The sequence below is a fragment of the Aspergillus puulaauensis genome, chromosome 1 (assembly GCF_016861865.1).
Source record: "Aspergillus puulaauensis MK2 DNA, chromosome 1, nearly complete sequence".
Taxonomy (NCBI): Eukaryota; Fungi; Ascomycota; class Eurotiomycetes; order Eurotiales; family Aspergillaceae; genus Aspergillus; species Aspergillus puulaauensis.
This window is the reverse complement of record NC_054857.1, coordinates 988693-1008511: the sequence shown is the minus strand read 5'-3', so window position 1 is coordinate 1008511 and position 19819 is coordinate 988693. Positions and strand designations below refer to the sequence as shown.

The 19819-nt window shown below is 49.0% G+C and overlaps 7 protein-coding genes across 7 annotated transcripts; 3 read left to right on the top strand and 4 right to left on the bottom strand.

The window, feature by feature from the left end:
* Positions 1–499: 499 nt before the first annotated feature.
* APUU_10436S (PaaI family thioesterase) lies at positions 500–1459 on the bottom strand (the record flags this gene model as incomplete). The annotated part of the gene is made up of 2 exons (XM_041700774.1): positions 500–877; positions 1043–1459. 2 exons carry the CDS (start codon positions 1457–1459, stop codon positions 500–502), a joined length of 795 nt encoding a protein of 264 aa, XP_041549802.1.
* Positions 1460–1884: 425 nt separating this feature from the next.
* Positions 1885–3747, bottom strand: UBP6 (ubiquitin-specific protease UBP6; the record flags this gene model as incomplete). Its single annotated transcript, XM_041700763.1, has 3 exons — positions 1885–1946; positions 2033–3664; positions 3732–3747. 3 exons carry the CDS (start codon positions 3745–3747, stop codon positions 1885–1887), a joined length of 1710 nt encoding a protein of 569 aa, XP_041549801.1.
* Positions 3748–4121: 374 nt separating this feature from the next.
* On the top strand, positions 4122–4903 carry ARC19 (actin-related protein 2/3 complex subunit 4 family protein; the record flags this gene model as incomplete). Its single annotated transcript, XM_041700752.1, has 6 exons — positions 4122–4124; positions 4176–4425; positions 4477–4553; positions 4607–4732; positions 4791–4835; positions 4895–4903. The coding sequence occupies 6 exons, from the start codon at positions 4122–4124 to the stop codon at positions 4901–4903; spliced, it is 510 nt and encodes a 169-aa protein (XP_041549800.1).
* A 1040-nt stretch (positions 4904–5943) lies between these two features.
* On the top strand, positions 5944–7993 carry APUU_10433A (uncharacterized protein; the record flags this gene model as incomplete). Its single annotated transcript, XM_041700741.1, has 5 exons — positions 5944–6402; positions 6451–6867; positions 6932–6994; positions 7077–7385; positions 7439–7993. The coding sequence occupies 5 exons, from the start codon at positions 5944–5946 to the stop codon at positions 7991–7993; spliced, it is 1803 nt and encodes a 600-aa protein (XP_041549799.1).
* Positions 7994–8457: 464 nt separating this feature from the next.
* Positions 8458–9658, bottom strand: APUU_10432S (tRNA wybutosine-synthesizing 3 family protein; the record flags this gene model as incomplete). The annotated part of the gene is made up of 2 exons (XM_041700730.1): positions 8458–8991; positions 9167–9658. 2 exons carry the CDS (start codon positions 9656–9658, stop codon positions 8458–8460), a joined length of 1026 nt encoding a protein of 341 aa, XP_041549798.1.
* A 661-nt stretch (positions 9659–10319) lies between these two features.
* Positions 10320–13184, top strand: APUU_10431A (DUF2461 domain-containing protein; the record flags this gene model as incomplete). The annotated part of the gene is made up of 8 exons (XM_041700719.1): positions 10320–10899; positions 10970–11085; positions 11140–11193; positions 11279–11298; positions 11351–11421; positions 11690–11892; positions 12680–12820; positions 13104–13184. The coding sequence occupies 8 exons, from the start codon at positions 10320–10322 to the stop codon at positions 13182–13184; spliced, it is 1266 nt and encodes a 421-aa protein (XP_041549797.1).
* A 3830-nt stretch (positions 13185–17014) lies between these two features.
* APUU_10430S (uncharacterized protein) lies at positions 17015–17257 on the bottom strand (the record flags this gene model as incomplete). Its single annotated transcript, XM_041700708.1, has 1 exon — positions 17015–17257. One exon carries the CDS (start codon positions 17255–17257, stop codon positions 17015–17017), a length of 243 nt encoding a protein of 80 aa, XP_041549796.1.
* Between the last annotated feature and the right edge of the window lie 2562 nt (positions 17258–19819).

The following is a 19819-nucleotide window of genomic DNA, read 5'->3' as shown; positions in this document are numbered from 1 at the left end:
AGAATGTCCACAAAAGCCGGGGATGCGGGGATTCCAGAAACTTAGCATCATCGAAAACGTGGAGACGAGAGTCCGGGGTGGCCGCATATCCAATAACGGCGGCTGCGCCGACTTTAGAGCTACCTAGGCCGTGGCTAGTCGAAGTCAAAGACCTGTCATGGAGAGGGGCCAATATGCTTTACGAGCTAAACTGTTCCAAGGTTCTCGAGTGTTGCCTTCGGTCAATGGGGAGTTTTAAACGACCCAACAAACCTATCTACAAGTATATATCTAGAGTTCACCAGTCACCTAGATTGGAAATGAGGAGGCTCTAATGGGTCGTATTATAGTGGAAGCCCTCCTGCAGCTACTGAGGGTGCCCCAAACTTCTCCCACGGCTAGATTCGCTCTATTGGTGCCCACGCATATCCCTCGAGGGAATGGTGCTCGGAATTTCCGATGGCTGTGTTATTGTAAGACAAGGGCCGGTAGTCAGATACACCCAGGGTCGAAGCCGAAATTAGTACGTATCTCCTAATCTCCGCAGTTTATATCCTCGAGGAACCACAAAAAGTCCAGTGGCATCAGCACAGACGTTTCCCTTAGCATCACGCACTTCGCCTTTCACGTAGGCCTTCCGATCTGTGCTGCGTTCTTGATCCAAGGTCGCGTGAACAGAGAAAAAGCTGTTGGAGATGGCTATGTTTCGGTAGTTGACATCCAGGTTCGCAGTGACCGCGGTGCGCTCAGGCAGATTCTGAATTGCAACTCGCGCTAGGTGTTCGTCAAGTAGAGTGGCAATGGCGCCGCCATGGACAACATATGGCCATCCTTCAATACCCTTTCCGGCAAATACGACATTGATGGCTTGCTTCTCTTTATGATTCCAGAAGACTTTCTGTACGGGCCAATTAGTTAGCAAGAATAGATCAGCTTTCCGAGGCTGAGCTCTACCACCGGCACTTCCTCAAGTCGGTACTTTATCCAAAAGCCCGGGGTTGAGCACCAGCGAACTTGGCAGCGCATTTCTGGAGAAGAGTATGGTAAAATAGAAATCACGCACCTGAATTGCCAACCTTCCGCTACCACGAAACGGTCCAGACGTAAGCCTTTGCTCTTTATCTTCGTCCGAATAGTTACCGTAAACATGCGCCTCGACGTAATCTGCATCTGACCGCAGCCGCCTCACGAGAGGTAATTTGTCGAACATCTTAGCAACGTCCTCCATTAGGAGTATGTCAATCTCTGACCCCGGCATCGGAGGCGGCTCTAATCCCCCAAATCTATACCCTAAAAAGGCGCCGACTCCACCAAAGATCCCCAGATAGGCGAACCGTCGCGGCCATTGGGAACGTGCAGAGGGGTGTCCATGGGTAATCGTGCCAACATTTCTCGTGGTCCGGAGTGACAATCGCGGTATCGGATGAAACTGAGCTGCGGCACGCAGCCGGGGATATACAGCCTGGCGAGCCCCGATCATGGTTGTCACATTGCACGCTGAATGTTCAATGTGTCGCGTCGACAATTGGAAGCTTAACAGCTTATCGGCAGTCGCGGACTTCAACCGAGGCTCAGCTCACGTGACGCGTCTGGTCGGCTGCTTTGGATATTGATGTATATCGGGCACCGCACCATCTAGTATCCATGGCCCGATTAATTATTATAGACCTAATCAAGCAGAAACCGCAATTACGGACTTAGGACATCTTTTTATTTAACCTAGTATGTTTCTAAATACAGTACTCTTAGAACTATTATCTGATCTGTCCCGATTACCGCTTCTATCAAGGCATAACCATCAATGATTCCCGTCAAAAGAAAGCCCGTGACATCTTTTTTATCAGATGAAATTATATGGACTAAGCGGTATTATTGACCAAGATGTACCCGATTTACAGCGCAGCCCTACTCAGGAACCGGCAAATCAACAGCACGGTAAAGAAGGATAAGCGCCGAATGAGATTCACCTACAAAGTGTGTTAGCCATGGGTCTTCTCTATCGGATGGACAGTAGCAGGTAGGGTAAGGGCAGAAGGAAAAGAGTAACACTTACCACCTCCAGACAGAGTCTCAATCTTCGATCCCTCTACCTCGGTCACCTTATCATCGTTGAACCACCACCACTTGTCGTCACTATCGCCCTTACCATCGCTCTGCTTCTTAACATACGAGGTATAATGGCCGCTATCTGCACTAGCACCCTGGTGCGTAATAACACCTCTCAGCTCGTACAGCCCAGTCTTGTTGGTGCCGTCATCTGCGGCCAGCTTGGGGTTGAGAAGCTCGACCAGCTCTTTCTTAGCTGCAAGAATAGAGGCGTTCTTCTCCGCCTCGTATTCGGCATCAGTCTTGTAAGAGTCGGCCATTGCCGTATCTTCATCCTTTCCGTCCTTCGCGTCCTCCTTGCGCTCTTCAGTAGCCTTCTTTTTCTGCATTGGTTCTAAGGCAGAAGGTTCCTCGCCCTTCCCCTCTTCTTCCCTTTGGTGGGCAACCTTTTGACGTTTCCGAGCGCGCTCAAAGTCAAGCTCTTCCTTTCGAATCTCCCGTACTTTATCCCGAACGGGGATCACGAGTCCCTTGAGTTCGTCGGTACAGAAGTCGACCACATCAAGTTCGGCAGGGAACGTGACTTTGCGCATGATCTTGGCTTTCTTTTGTGCATCGCGTTTCCAGAAAAATCGAACAAAATGAACAGTTAGATATTTCGGCAGCCGTGCGATGCGTGAGCGCTTCGTGTAAACAGCATCACGGTCCAAAGTAGGAGAACGCTTTTCAATCTTTTCCTCAAGGCCCGCAAGTATACCATCATGCAAATGGTTCGTATCTTTGTCGATGTGACAGTCAAGTTTATAGAACACATCAGAGCTCTCGCTAGGCTGCTCACCGACCTCCTTTGCTGCCGGTTCATCGCACTCAGTAACCGACTCAAATTTCCCACCGAGATACTTATCCACGAATGAAATCTCCGAGGTCGACTCCCCTTCGCCATCTTTGACCATCAACTTTTGCCTCAACTGTGCGACGATCTGTGACCAGGCCTCTTCCGCATCTTGTTGAGCGTACCCATGCCCGTTTCGATCCTGCTGAGCGAACTGGGGATATACGTTTCTTAAGGCGTTGAGGAAAATGAGTGGTGGAAAACCTTCTTGAGTTTCTGACATCTGCTTAAACAGATCCTTTAGCGAGGAAGTGAGGTCCATGGAAGCACCCAGTCCTCCCAGACCAAAGTCGCTAAGATTGGAAAGATTGGAACCGCCAGTGCTTCTGGATGGGCGATACTTCTGAAGTTCTTGGTGAAGCTCCGGAACACTCCTCAGGGTTTGCAAAGTTGAGTTGAGATAGCATGTATTCCCGAGGTTCTGCAGTCCAGCCGGGGATGCCCCCACTGCCCTTGCAGCCTCCGCTTCCGTCATATCCTCCAAAAACTTCACAGTTTCCTTTGGACGTGCTAAGTCTCCAGCGCCCTGTCCTCCGGAAGGAGTGCCCATCATCATGAACGTCTGGTTCGGTTTCGCATTGAGGGACGAGAGCAAGGTATCATCTTTGAGCTGGCCTCCCTTCACCAAGATTTTCTGCCGCTCAGGCTCAACACCCGTAAGGGAATATAGTTGAAATTTGAAGGTCTCGCCGTTGGAGGATGGATCGAGCTCGACATCGTAGCGCTTTCCTTGGTGCTTGACGATAACTGCGGTGTGGGATTAGCTTGGCCCTTAATAGTCGACAGTGAGTATCAATGTAATTGAGAGACGTACCTGGTATAGAAGCCATTTTTATCGTCTTGGGATATCCCGAGTGTTAATGCCGGCTCCTTTGAAGCTTTTGTAGGGGAGTGTAGTGGCGTAAATACATGGGTGATTATCAGCTTCCTTGGGGAGGGCGTGGGGCTATGACTGCAAACACAACAAACATCTCCAGGCTACATTGCGGGACGTTGCCCATCCTCCGGAGCTGACCACTCAACACACTGGTCTCCCTCCGCTCGCCCTCCAACAGACGCCTGAAACGGTCGCATTGATGTCCTAGAAGCTGGACTTGTGGGATTATAATTCTGTCCAAGCAAACAGTGGTGAATTCGACGCCCGCTTGCTCGCTCCTTGAACCCACCAGCCCCCCGATAGCGGCATTATACGTCACCCCTCATTATGGTAGGTAATGAATGAACCAAGCGCTCCTAGCTTTCTATCTAATGATTAAAGTCTCAATCACTGCGTCCTTATCTCCAATGCGTTCGGTCCTCGCTGACCGCCGCCCTTGCAATCTCCAACTTCGCGTCCCAAACCTCCGAGCGACATAATGTCCCCGAAATCGAGGCCGCGAGCTCCCCCGAACTTCTCCTTAACCCTTTGACAGTTTCACGAAACGAGAACGAGAAAGTCTTAATCGAACCTAGCGTGAACAGTGTGCGCGTTAGCATCCGGATAAAACAGGCGGATGAAATCGAACACAGTAAGCTTGCGCTGGCATCAAGAAGTCATACGTATGCTAACCTTCATCCAGTTCTTGTGCACAAATTCGGCCGTTTCCTAACCCAACGTGCTGAGTCCTTCTTTATACTGCGGAGAAAGCCTGTGAAGGTATGAGTATTATAGTCCTAGTTAAGAGTCCATGGAAACTAACGAATGAGCAGGGCTACGACATCTCTTTCCTCATTACAAACTTCCACACGGAAGCAATGCTGAAGCACAAATTGGTTGACTTCATCCTTCAGTTCATGGAGGAGGTCGATAAGGAGATTTCTGAGATGAAGCTTTTCGTACGTTCTCTCGTCTTCCGCCTTTATATCTCTTAAACTCCGTGCTAATACTTCGCAGTTGAATGCGCGCGCTCGATTCGTTGCTGAATCTTTCTTGACACCGGTAGGTGCTTTGAATCAACTTCGCCAAAAGGCATCCGCGTTCTAACTATAACGGTGCAGTTTGACTAGGTCATTCCAAAGTTATGATACACCAAACTATCAGCATCCGGGTCCTCAAGGTACTCCGCATAGGTAGACGTACAACCTGTCGGGATGATTTGGGTTTATTCTGCTGGCTAAAGCATTGTTAATTCGCGTACATCCTCGGGCTTGAGGCTTCTTCAAATAAATATCATAAACATTAACGAGAGCGAGTACTTCGCTGGGATTCAGATTCCATACTCAGTTAATTATCCGACTAGTTTACAATATTTTGACTAAACCATGTTTTACGTTCTATACACTGTACCCACCGTGTGCTTTTTGCAATATCTCGGGAGCCCGTTCCACTTGCTCATCATCCTTGTGAGATTTTCCTTCAGAGATCAAACTTTGTCAATCGATACAGATTAAAATTAGATTCTTTGGAGCTGGCTCCAACCACTTAAGTACGTGCTCTTACAGAGACATAAAACTATAAGCTACCGAAACATAATCTGACTCTGTACTATTTCTTGTGCTTGGTTCTTGAATTAAAACTGCATGCTCTCCATAAACGTGTATGTATTCGGTCATGGCCCACCTAACCGGGACCCGTTAAATAGGGCTTGTTCTTTATACAGAGTAGGTCCATGACTGCCGCTCCTTCTTTATTATCTTAGTCAAGATAATTAATTGAAAAATGGATTTCCTTTGAAGTCTATGATCTGACTATCTGTTCAGATCTACCATGTTATAGGTAGTAAGGTTACAGTGCATCTTTTTAATATCTTCAGACTAGTTTGTGATGGCAGTGATTGCCCTTCAACTCTTTCTAGTACCTCAGTTCACGCAAAATAGAAATATAATTGTTTAAGCACCTAACCCCTCAATTATAATTCACTCTTCTAGGGAGGATCTCGCCGACTAATCACTGTCTCGGCATGTAAGATCATCAGGCAGTCCTCAAGTGTTTCTCTCACTTTAGATCCATAGATCCATTCTTCTCCCCTTCCTCAACTTCGCCCTCTCCTTCTATCTCCGCGCTTCATCACTTCATTACCCCCCTCTCTGGGCTCTCCTGAGTCCTCATGAATCCCTACTCGCCGGAGTTCGTACCTGATAACCCCAGCCAGAGGGTCCAGGAGAGATTGGCGTTTCTAAACAGTAACACTCCTCATTCAAACGACAACATTTCTACTGCTTCCCAGGCCCTTACTCTCCAATCTTTGAACATGTCAAGCCAGGTCCTTCCTAGACCCAGCAGACATCCCTATGGCTCACTTGCCTACTCTCAACCTCCAATCATTGCTCAGCTTCCCTACCAACCCCGGCAGACCGATATTGTATCTCCAATGACTCGCCGTGCTACTTCTTCGCTGTTGCAGCAACTGAACAAACTTGAGATCCAGGAACCTTCTGTGAGCGCTCAAGCCATTGCCGCATATAGGGAGAGCGTTGACAAAACTACCAACCCGCGTGAAATGCCAATTGGTAGTCTTGTTGACAACAGAGAGCCTCCCTCTTTTGGTGTCGTTAAGATTTCGAACGTAAGAGCCTTCGTAATATCGTTTTAACCTTGACTTACCCGGATATAGATTCCATATTCCATCACAAAACAGGAAATACTCCAGTTTCTCGGTCGTCAGGCACGCCTGATTACCCCAGAACAAGGCTGTCCAATCCATATCATTATGGAAAGATCCACCGCTAAGACGATGGACTGCTACGCCGAGTTTCAGACCCATGCCGATGCGAGAGACACCGCTAATCGCATCAACCGTATCTACGAGTCTGGACGTCCGCCTCGTCTTGGTAATCGCCACGTTGATGTTGATCTTACTGACCAGAACGAGCTTTTGAAAGACTTATTCCCACGTGCAAAGTGCATTGTTTGGAGGGGCGGTATGCCATATCCCCAGGAGAATAGCGACCCTTATTGCTCGGGCTTTACTGGCTTCTTCACCGGGGAGGAAATAACTTTGGCCATTCGTCATGCAGAAATACCTCATCGTGTAAGCTATAAACATCTTCCTTGGCTACTCATACAGGGAACATGGCTTAACACAACCCTTTTAGTCTCCCTTCTGCGACAAATGCCCGCAACGCACTTACGAGTCCACTATAAGCACACTCCACAAGGTAAGGACTCCACTATTAGTTTCATTGTTCAAGTTAATTTGCCACGGATTGAACTAATCACTTTTTTCTGTCATTACTATAGTTTCCTTGGCATGCTCCTCAGTGTTACACGGTGCATGATCGTAATCAGTTGTTTGAGTTGGCCAACCGTCACATACAATCTCTCGTTTCTCGTATCAAAAGAGTCAACACCGTTGGTCTTGATCAGAAACTGCTCAATGATCTGCTCCAGGCAGGTCTCAAATGCCCTACTTTCAACGAGCGGCAGAAATATACTCTGTGCATCAATTCAGAGATTTCGAGCGAAATAATCAAGCTACCAGAAACTAGCAAATGGTTTCCGTTTGATAGTCTTGCTAGAAAGCCTAATTTCAATGAGGACATCCATACGGTGAGAGTCCATTATGTTGTTGAGTCTTTTATACGAAAGTACTAATTTGCTAGTACTTCATGACGCTCATTTCGCAGGGCAGCGAACACGAGTTTGAAACAATGGGATTGTCTAACACATTCCCAAAGGATATCCCAGTTCTTCGTTCTCCCTTTGGTCAAATCTGGTTTGAGTGGCCACAGTCTGCCTCCCAAATCAGTTGGGAGACAGCGGTTCATCATGAGATGGTCATTCTCTGTACTTTGGTCTTTAACGGGTGGATTAATGACGACATGAACAATGTGTTCAACGACAGAAGGGTATATGGAGACTCATCGCTGTCACTTGCCCCCGGCAATGGCCGCATGTTGCGCATTTCGCCCAGTGACACTGAGAAAAACCAAGTGTTATCCCATTCTGATGTCCACGCCACCCACTTCCGCCGCGCAAGCGAGTCAGTGGGAATAGGCAGCGTTGCCAGCTCTGGAAAGACCGGAAACACTTGGAATCATAGATTGCTGTTGTACCCCCCCGGTGGAAATCGCCGCGGCCACCGTAACACCCAATCGTCTCCCATGTGTCTTCCGTCGCCCACCACGAACCCCTGGGGGGATCTAAGTTCCGAATGAATGATGGGAAGGTATGGTGAACCACCGTCTCTGTAATTCTATCCTCGTTCCCTTTTAGCATTTGCTTCTTCTCCAGCCCATGTTAACCAAAGGTCAGCATGATAGCCCAGGCCACCAGATGTTCTCCTATACCCATCGCCGTGCCAACCATCATGTTGCTCCTTTGAGAATTCTTTCAGGTTCGCTATATGATATGATAAAATATCACGTTATTAGACGATTTCGACAGGTCAGTGAGCAAAGTCAATTGGCAACTATCAAGTCTACGATATCATCGTTATGATTTTGAATTGCAAGAAGAATACTTGGAAATCATGAATAGTGGTTTACGTTATCGTTTTGTTACATTCGTGCGTTGTGTTTCTATGTCTGTCTCTGGAAGACAGTTTTGTCCCTTCGTGGAACTTGAGGTTCGGTTTCGGTCAGATACAATTGAGATGGCTTTTGTAGTCCATGTTACCTTTTTATAGGGCCCCTGTATCTAACGAATGCCATATTCCTACCTCATCTTCATTGTTTGCATTTTGGTCATTATCTTGCGCAGCCTGACCCTCAAGCAGCTTCTTCCTCATCAAACCTTCAGCCCTCTTCCTCTCCTTCCGCGTCTCTGGATCCTCCCATCCAGGAGGTCTCGTCTTCCCCTTCGACTTCGTGTTGCTGGAGTTTCGTATAGAACACCCATCCAAAATGGTCGTTCTGAATCGTTCCCTACGCTCTGAATTCACCGAAAAACGCTCGTTCGACATGTTAACAAGCATTCGGAGGTACTCCTCTGACACCAAGCTTCGGATAACCGGCTCATCACCCCCATCTTCGCAATATCCTATTATAGATTCCAATGCAAGCCCTGCAGATCGGACGGCGACAATTGGGCTAGGTCCGCTGTCACCTTCTAAGCAACGGAGACCTTGGAGCCCGCTTTCACGGAACCCTGAGCTTGATGCCGCGGAGAGAACTGGCTGGGCGTGATGCAGAGTGGCGGTCATGATATGGAGGATCTGGAAGGGCCATGTCAGTATAGTTGAAAGGTGATGCTTTGCTGCTTAGGGGTATAGAAAACCAAACACAAGACACCATATAATGGGAGCTGATTGAATCATTCAGGGGGAAAGGGAATATGCCGTTTAAGGTCATCTAAGCAAGGACGACGGAATGTCGAGGAGATGAACTCACCAAGGGTTCGAAATGGAAGCGCACAAGACGTGGGGCATGACCCTGGCTTTCTTCTACACCTGGCGGCTTCCCATCTCCAGGAGTCATTCCAAACATCTCATGCAATGGCTTCTCCTCTTTGTTCTCTGAACTACTGTCCATATTCAGCGGTTCATGCGAGACGTACAACCATTTCCCCGCTCCCTTGCCGCCAGAGGGTACGAACTTCCTCTGCTCGCTAGCTCGCGACTCTGAGATCTCTTCAGACGGATTTGGAACCCGTCTCCCCTCCAAAAATACGCTAATTCGACCAGCGCAACTGCTCGTCGTCACTAAACCAGGCAGAGTGTTGATGTCTTGGATGAGGTCTTGAATTCCTTCATCCACAGAGCCCTTGGGTGAGAGGTCTGAGTATTCGTCTGCTGGGGTTGAAAGATCAGCGAGGATCTTGTTCTTGCGAGATATGAAGACAGGTGGAATCATTTCATCCCTCGTCGGTTCTTTTTCATCCATGATCGGTTTTGCTAATGTTGTGCTTCCCTTTTAAAATAGTGGACACCTGCTTAGGGAAGTATGGGACCAGTCCCTCCTCGTTGATCAACTTGTACACCTTCCCGCAGTATTTTTGCCCGAGACAAAGAAAAAAGTCGACCGATTTCTAGAAAGGAATCCAAAAGAAGATATACAAAGAGACATCAACATATGCCTTGCGGTAAGACAGTTCCACTGCGATAGACCGAAATAGAAAGATCCCGCATTCTTTGATGAAATCCTTCTGACAGTGCTTGACCCGAAAATCTTTAGGAAAAGTCCTTGGTGGGGTCGACACTAGTTGATAGCGAGTGGTCCTGCCGGGATCTCGCCCCTTCCACGCGGAAACTGCCCCAGAAGTTACCAGCCCCTTGGTCGTAAGACTAAGTTCGTCACTCAAAGGTTGAACGCTCGAACCGCCTGGACTCAATCGGCAACTAGCCAGCGGCGGCCAAGCGCCCTGAAGAACAACGGAGGAGCCATAAGACGGTTTAAAACGCCGCCATTCATCTCGTCTCATTCGCGCTACGCTTTTCTTCTCCCGGTAGCAACCGTGTCTGCAGGAACAATTCCAATCATATTCTATTCACTATAACTTGAGTTCAACAACGGAGACCCGCGGAAAACTACCCATCCGTCGGCTATGCCTCCTCGATCGACCCGGGCCGCTCCCGCAAAAGAGGCAGCTCCAGAATCGGCACCCAAAAGGCGCGCCTCCGCCAGAGTTGCTGGGGCCTCAAATGCGGCGCTAAAGAAGCAAAAGTACGATTCAAGCGCCCCTGACAAATCCGTGAAATCCACCACCAAGAAAAGCAAGTATTTCCAAGAAGACGAAGCAAAAAAGCCGAAGCGCAATGCAAAGCGCGCGATTAAGCCAAACGATGACTATGAAGACGAAGAACCCGGGGATTCATCAGACGCAGACTCGGACTTTTGGCGACCAGAGCAGTCATCCACGGCCGGTAAAGAAGCAGTTTCGCAAGCCGCGAAAGACTTCGAGAACAGACGCGGGACCAAATCAGACGCGCCGGAGTCTTCGAAAAAGAAGGATTTATGGAGAGAAGGTGTCAAGACCGGTCTTGGGCCTGGGAAAGAGGTCTTCATCGAGAAGCCCAAAGCAAGGGACCCGGGAGACGTTCCATATGAGGACGACACCCTACATCCCAACACCATATTATTTCTCAAAGACCTGACCAAAAATAATGAAAGGCAATGGCTTAAAGGTAACCATATGCACTGCTACCCCGCGTTTCATACCTTGAGGTCCATTGCTGATATGAACACGGCTGGTAGCCCACGATGCGGATTATCGCTCTTCAAAAAAGGATTGGGATACTTTTGTTGAGACATTAACAGAGAAGGTCACTGAGAAGGATAGCACCATCCCAGAGCTACCTGCAAAAGACCTGGTAAGACGCGTTTAAAGAAAAAGAGCAAGGGCAGATACACTAACATGGATTAAGGTCTTCCGTATATATAGAGACATTAGGTTCAGTAAGGATCCTACACCCTATAAGGTATGTTGGTTTCCTTACGCATCTCGGCGCGCCGTGTGAAATTCTCAAAGCACAACGTATAATTGACCCCCACTGCACGGAGCAGACGCACTTCTCGGCCGCCTGGTAAGTAGATGTTTACTGCTACGAAATGGTCGTTAGCTGAAATGGAAAACAGGTCCCGCACCGGCAAAAAAGGTCCTTACGCTGCATATTATGTCCACTGTCAACCAGGAGCCAGCTTCGTTGGTGAGTTGTACGCAATAAGCGCCCCCAAACCAACATTCTTTCCTTCGCTATGCAACTACTTTTCATGGGCGTGGATTATATCTTTCCTGTCTTATCGCCGCTGGTTGATCCTTCCGGCGCCTGAGACGTCCTTGAGGACACGCTCCTTTCTCTAATTGCACTTCCGCAAAATAGAGACAAACTCCTTAAAGCTGCAGTCCAGATATTATCTCCCCGTGTACCATAATATCCATCATAATTCTAACAATCCTTTTTTTTTTCGTTCTAGGCTCGGGACTCTGGCATCCAGAAGCTGATAAGCTGGCGCTTCTTCGAGACGACATCGATGGGAACTCGCAAGGTTTAAAAACGGTTCTCAGGGAAGAAGGCATGCGACGAGAATTCTTCGATGGTATACCTGATGATGAAGACAAAGCTGTGAAGGCCTTTGTTAGTCAAAACAGCGAGAGTGCGCTTAAGACTAAGCCTAAGGTAAGAACATCTTTCATCGCGTATTCCCTATTGTTTTAAGAGAGACTACCGGTCTCATATTCTCACATCCCCGATAAACTGAATTATCTCCTCGCGAAACGTAAGTCAGCGTGTGGTAAAGGTCCCGAGGCCGTCGGTATGGCCGTCACGTCTCGGGCGCGTCAGTCTATCGGGGGTTCGGGAAATCCTGCTTCATCGCACATTATCATCTGTTTGGCTCTGTTATCATTGATTTAAGAGCGATTAGAGGACAATGAGGCTTTGTTTGAGTCTCGAAAGCCATGATGGCGTTGGTATTCAGGAGATTGCCGCTGGCTCGTCTTCGACTGGTCGGCCATGGTGCTCGGGGATGGGCATCAGACCTATCCAATGGGGATCCAAAGACATGGATTTGACTAAGAAAGAGAGACTATGAGACTTCGTGGCTTGAGCGTGTCTTGCGGTAGTACAAGTGTGCTTCCGCATACACTGCATTATTGTTGATGTTCCAACTCTCAAGTGCAATTGCGGATGGGCGACCTTTCTCGGGCCGTGTCAGGCACTCCCCTTTCCACCCTAGAGTCTTGAGCCCGGCTTCTGGGTGGCCAGAAAGAGCCTTTTCTTGGGGCCTCTGTGGCAGGCTTTGGCTGTTCCTCTTTTCCTACCCGGTTCGGAAAGGCGCTTGCGCCGTCTATTCGCTTTCCATGGTTCACCCTCTCTCTAGTCTCCTACCCTCACCCGAGATTACGTCGAATTTGATTGGGAACCTACAGTTATTACAAGAGCTGACTCGTCTCCTTTTTCTCAGGGTTATGAACACGACAATGAGAACATCCAGCTCCTCCGTTTACGCAGTTTCACTATTGGCAAACGGCTTCCAGACGCAGATCTCTTGAGTCCTGATGCCCAGGAGAAAATCACCGCTCTCATTGGCATCATGGCACCATTTGTAAGCCGTCCTTTCTCCTCCTCGATATGCAGCCGGCTTCTGGCTTTCCCCCGATTCGGCGGCGAATCGCGCCCAATGGATCCTCGCACTCTGTATCTGTCCATTTCCCCTCTCCCTAGCGCCCGCTCGCCTTCCTTTCCCAGCTGTCTGCTGTGATTAAGTCCAGAACGGCATCCACATTCACAATTCATCATGCAGATGAAGTTTTTAAGACTCACCAACCCGCCGTCCATGTACGTACTTTGTGAGAGGGAAAAGAGCTAACCAGGATCATCAACCATAGGTCACGTATTTGAACAGTGTGGTAATGCCTGATCCAGCCGGGCAGGGCAATATTTCGTCTGATTCCTCGGAAGGTGACTGAAAATTTACAGGTAATGTTGTTGACATCTCAAATCGACCGCGGTCATGACTCGCAACCCTCCGAGGGAGTATGATCGTGCGCTATTTTGGCATTTATATTATCGATTTGTCTTTTTTGTGGTCTGTTTCCTCGTAATTTCCATTTAGTTATCTGCCCTTTATCTGCCTTTTGGTTAATAAAACTGCTACCTAAATATTGCGTGTTTTCAGCCTTTCAGTGGGCAAGAAGATGATTTCTTCGTCCCCGAAACTACAAAATACATCGGCTGCCAGTTTGTCACCGAGCTCCGGACTTGACTATAAGTTACCACTCAGCTCGTAGCTGCTTTACCGCTAGTTTTGCCTGCGGCTGGTGGCCTCGTGTTAAGGTCTCGACATTGTGACAGGCCAGGGTACCTCCAACTCCGAAAAAGCCATTGTTGCCGTGCATTCTCTCACGTACTTACAGACTGTCAGACATACAGGCTCACTGCATGGACACTAGTCCACCAGCCATCCGTAACCCGGTACAATTCGCTCTCTATCCCGGTAATAGACTTTGGCCCACTGCATCCGTGCCCAAGCAAAGTATCCCCTCTTCAATTATGCATCAGCGTTCGGGTCTTCCCCAGGAGGGGTGGATGAATCCGCTCTGGTGCCCACATATATCGCTCTAAAGACAATCTACCGTATTGTCCGAGTACGAAGATTCAATTACAGGTATGGAAACGGACGCACCATGACGCCGTTTCCTCTCCTAGTTCCTCGGGGTTGAGTATACCCACACTGCATATGGCTTTGAATGAATACCGTCCGTTACGGAACCCTCTCCTGGACTATTGTCGAGACGCAGTCAGATAAGTTGGTTCGGGTTGGTTCCCCTCAATCACCGTCTACTCGTTATAAGCGTCTATGGCTCAGGGCTAGTCTTATTGTACCAAGTTGTGGTTTCTCATGGTTAACCCTCTGGGAAGCCATGTTTAACACCTCCTGACCGAAATCCCAGGTTGTCTCTCAGAGGCTTCATCCCAGGGTTGAAACCCCGCTGGACGACGTGGAAACCAGCGCAATTGCTAAAATCATGTTCGTTAGTTGTAATGCTCTTCACATCGAGTATCTTTTTCCATTCCACAGATGCTTCATGGTTGGCTCTAGGGCAGGGCCATCGTCATTATTAATAGGAGCAAAGGCCCTCCGGTTCGAACAACCATTTAGTGCCCTCAAGGTTACCCCAGTATTATCCATTTTGTTTGAGCTAGGACTGCTCTTGAAGCCTCCTGGCCTCCGATTATACTTATGCTCAATGGCCATTTCATCCAACCGACTTGGAAGAGCGCCCTGTATACGGGAAGGTTGGCAGCCTTTCCAACGCATGAAATACGCCCAAGGTGAGATAAGTCCTGCTGTCTCGATAGCATACTCGACTCGTTTGTTGAAATGCGTACTGCCATTTATCACAATTTCCGGGTAGCAGATACCCCTATCTGCCCAAAATATATGCGAAGTTTGTTCACGTCGACATGTAGATATAGATACTAGTACAAAAACGAATCAAGGAGTATGCATTAGGGCTTACATATGGAAATCATCGAGTTTCCAACCTCTAAATCAGCCGAAGATCCCAGAATGTAAGTGGATACTTCCCCTAATAACTATCGATCCCTTTTAAGAAAAGGTTTCCCAAGTTCCAGTCCTAGCAGGTCTAAACTTGGACAGGTTCGGAATACATCCATGGACGTCTCGCTATAGGGAAACCTCGAACATTGACCCTCCAACTCCAAGCCAGGAATCAAAGGTGACATGCAGTAAGTATGATGGGCTCGTAGACGATTTCGTCCAGTCCAGGACGTATAACTAATAGCGGATAACACTTTAGTACGCAAATAGCTAAAAGCACTACGTACCAATTTACCTTGCCTGTCTTAGCTGACGGGTAATTTACAGTAGGTGCGGCTCCCTTCTTATCGAACGTACACCGGGCTAAATTTGTATTGAGCACTCTCAGCAAGGCGGTGGTGATCATGGGGTGTATTTTTCATTCGAATCCTCATGCCCTGGCTAAACCGACACTCAAGCTTCAAGCCTCAATCCGCTTTCTATAAGATGGGCCTTTGCTTTCATGAAGTCGCCTCCAACATCTTCTCTTTTGGCACCATATCATGCCCATTACCTAAACTAAGTTAGAGTACTTACCGTGGACGAGTCTGTGATGAAGGTTTCAGGGCCTCCCGCAGACAGAACCAAGTTAACGAAGCCCCTAGAAAGAAAGGTTCCATAAGACATAAATCAAACTTCAGTCATATTTACTTTTATCAAATCATGCACTCCTGGCCTGTAAAAAGCCAAAAAGGTATAAGTATTGACAAAACAGGGCAGCCACCATGACCCTCACCAACCAACTAGGGGGATCGACGTAGTCCTGTAGTATACGAGGCTCTCGGAGCCTCAGAGCCCCAGGGGAAAGATTAAAAACGAGAGTTGGGCGAGCGAACTGCCAATAGCCGCGACAATCGCAATGTCCGTTTCCAGATTTTCCAGATTTCTAGATTATTCAAGATCATCACCGATGGAATCAACTGATCTCAGCGATAAAGGTTGGAGACGCCGAAGCCTGGTTAGTGTATACAATTTCCGGTAATTGTGGTTTGTAATTAACTCGTCGTGACTCGTAGTTAAGTATAGTTATAAGTTAGACCAGGAATAAATAAATGAATAAATAAATCATCGTCATCTTGCTCGTCTGTCTTTCCTTAGTGGAGAAAGGGGATCGATCATCGATGGATCTATCTGGATTGTCCGAAGACGACGGATGCGATATCTTTATCGGGTAGTAGCCAAATACCTAGGACTCCATAGTCCATACTCGAACGCCTCAAGTTAAGGTTTCCCAGTTGCCACGGTGGGCAAGTGGATAAGGCGTTGACAGTGGGTAGCTGAATTGAGGGTCGGTCAGTTGGCGCTTTATTTTATTCCCCCTCGTGAACACGTATGCGATTAGCATGGCATGCGCACTGACACGGGGAGATCGGACTGGGGAGAGTGGGGTGCGAGGCATGAACTCTGAAGTCAGCGTCCAAACTTTTAAAGGAATTCAACCCCGAATGTATTTCTGACGAAGAACAAAGGTACTGTGGGAGAAAATCGAACGCAGCGCGACCATTGCTGGGAAATTTGGGGCCTGGTGAAAAAATCGTCAGGGCACAAGATGTAAGTGGCTGTCAGCTTCGGCGATGGGCCGACCATTTCTCGCGACTCGCTAGTTGCAAGTTTTTTTAGTCGACAGTGCCACACCTGGATCTTGGTGGCACAGCAATGATAGACAGACGATCTGGAGAATTCTCGGTACCGTAGCAAGATCGTCTATCGCTTGTGGATGCCCAGAACTTGGAAATGAACGCCGGCTACCGAGCGTCATCATTATTGTACACCGTAATATTGTTGTTTTCCCCTCCATTTTATTTCCCCGACAAGGTTGTGGGATAGTGATCGCCGCTGGGTGGCCGCGATGACGGAGCCGAGCGACAGTGTCGACGAAGGAATAAGGTCAGGCATGCATCAGCGTCGCAGCCTCTTCCTTCAAAGCCTAACGCGATGGCAAAGTATCACGCGATGAAAATTATGACAGACAAGGCGAGACCTCCTGTGTGACCCGAGACTTGATGCAGTCGATCACGGTGCATAAGACGGCCTGACACTGTGAAATAAAAGAGGGAGCCTCGAGCTAAGAAAACAAAGCCAATGAAAGGTGCTCTCAAATTTCAGGAGTTTGGAGCTCTGGAGCGCTGAGCATGCTGTATGCAGGACGTCGTTTCCCATAATCTCGCCACGTCACTCTTATTTCTTTCGAGGGCACTATTCCTGCATATTTGCAAAATGCGCACACGTCTTTGTGACTTGTACCCAACGAGCACAGACAGGTTTGGACATACCCTCTGGTGCTGGCCGTTCCCTGTCGTCGCCGTTGTCATCCACCAACCAGATCCAAACAGTTGCCGCCCTGTCACCCACCACCAAGAGTTTCCGACGCACAGGCGGGCCAACAGTCATCCAGGAAGAGATAAAGTCAAGATAGTCTGTGGATTTGAGGACGCTCATAGGCTGCGAGGCGATCACATGACCGAAGACATATGCGAGTTGATCGATGATCACAGGCAGCGTGCTTCCTTTTCCCTGCGCCCCCGGGGCAGCCGCACACTAGGTGGACTAGTGTACTACTAGCTCGGCAGTAGTGAAAGAACTAAATTGTCTGACTCTCGTCATACCGCCTCCCTGGCAAAACATTGTCATGTCACGCTTAAGAGTCAGACTTTCGAGCCGGGGGGTCCTGGCTCACAGTCCGCTGCTTAGTATCATCCAGGTGTAATTAGCAGGCTATACACGTTGCCTCAGGGCAAAGGAAGATCCGACTAGAGTATAAAGAGGGCCTTAAAAATACAAACGGTAAGGCTGCTGATGTCCGTGGAGCAGCCGTCATCGCAGGTGGCTGGCGGTGAAGACGTTGGCTGTAGAGGTGGGGTTCAAGTGGGGAGTTCTGGAGACGAAGGACCGGGACGAGCTGAGCTGAGGAAAACGCAAAGCCCAACAACGCAGGTGATTGTGGCCTGTGGGTTCTGGGCCGCAGCGGAAAGACGCGGACGGCAATGCACCGAGCCGATTGGGATCGAAAAACGTGGCAAAAGAATGAAAAATTAATCAAAAAAGGGCGAGTTGCGACACCGGGTGTGTATCTTACCGGGCGCGTAATACCGTATTTCTGGACGTTTCAGCGCCGTCTGGTACGGTATGGAAAGGCGTCCGAGTCGCACTGCCATGATGATCACAGAATAAAGTGCGAAGAAGAAGTGTCTTGGAAGCGTTGACAACGGCTAGAAAACAATACTAATGTGATGGAGTGAGGCTAATGCGAGAGTCAACCTCTGTGAAACTTTCCATCTGTAATTGACCGGGTTTATTGGCAGCGTCTTTTCAATATGTACCAGGCCGTCACACATCGAAGTTTACCCACATGTAATACTGCAAGCTGGTCTTCCCAGGCTCAAGCAGGCGAGACCGCCTCTGCAGCTTCTACAGCATCGGCAAAAGGACATCTAGAGCTAAAGCACCTTGCTTCCGGCAAGGAAGTCGAGAGAGGGCTAGAGCAAGGGGGGCCAGCAGGCGGAAGATGGTTTGCTAGGGATGGCTCGGCCAGTAACTAAGGTAGGCAGGGAGGTGAAACCAATGAAAGGCAGTGAATAGACAAACGTTCTTGTCTGGTGGTTGATTGCCCAGCCATGGATAGGATTAAACCAGTGTTGCCCAGCAGGTCATAACGACGGATACACTTCGTGCATTAGATTGGCGGGAGACGGTGCGGGCCGTTGTGGCATGGGAAAGGCGACAATTAATTTCACTAGCGGGGGATGATCGAATCGCGGTGTGGTTGCCCAACGCCCTGACAGGCTGGCACAGGCACCTGCATTTCCAGGAGCGCGTTGAACTCTTGTTTCCTGGCGGGCAAAAAGACCATCCTTGTCGGTCGCATCATCAATGTGCGACCCCCCACAAAGTAGAGTGGGCACTAGCACCGTGCCCGACACGTACTCCTTTAGGCTTTCAACCAAACTTGTCTTTCTGGGGAAATTGTCCAGGTCACACGATCCAAATCTCGGACCAGGGGCCATGCTGGACGATACCTCGCCCGTTAGCAGGGATATTATTATTGTGCTTTGGTTGTGGGAAAGCCTGCTAATGGAGGGTGACTTTTGTGGGATGCCTGAAAGTTTCCAAGAGGCAGGATCGATGACTTCACAGGGGCTGCAATTCCGAGTCCCTGCCCCAAAGCAAGTCGGGCCTCGCGGAGGCAGCGAGGTGGGAATATTACGACAGCAGCAAGGGTCGTGGGCAAGCGCAGTCAAGATCATAGTTATTAACTTGGTACTATTATTGCAAGGTAGTGGAACACGCGATGATGATGGATGGGGATGCATGTCAGCAGACGTCCCCGCAACCGGGTTTGTCGTCTTGACCACAGTGCGATTCGGCAGCCTGATTGGCAGGTTGCGTGATGCTGCTCCTTCAGCTGGAAACTGAGAGACTACTAGAGTCAAGAGTGAGAGGCCGACAGAAATTTCGAACCGGCCGAGTCGCGCTAATGCAACTTATTTTGTGAAGCCCGCGGCAGCTCCGTCGGTTGGAGAGTTTGCAACGCTCAGTCGCTCACCCGGGCCCAGGACTGTAGCACTGGGAGAGCCCCCCGCCACTAACACCGGACCCCTCTGCCCCTCCGCCCCTCCTGCCCCTCCACAATCAAAAGATGGCCGCCCTTCCATTCTGATTGAACAGCCTCCCGTCCATCCTCATCTGAACTGAATCCCCCATTGGCTGCTCTTGTATATCTCGAAGGCCAATGGGAGCCTGTAATCCAACTTTTCACCAGCCCTTGTGCGAGGACGCTCTTATAAAGCGGAGTGCCGAGGCAGACATAGCCTCTTTGATCTACTGTGAAACCAGGTACTGGGGTTGTTGAGGCACGAAACAACGATACAATCGGCCTCTTAAGGCCAAGAGAGGGGAAGTACACGCATCATCTTAATTGCCACCGGGAGGCTCGACGGATTTGGACCTTCCAGTTCCGGTATTCTTGTCGGTCCTCGCCTCTTCGTATCATTTGAATCCATG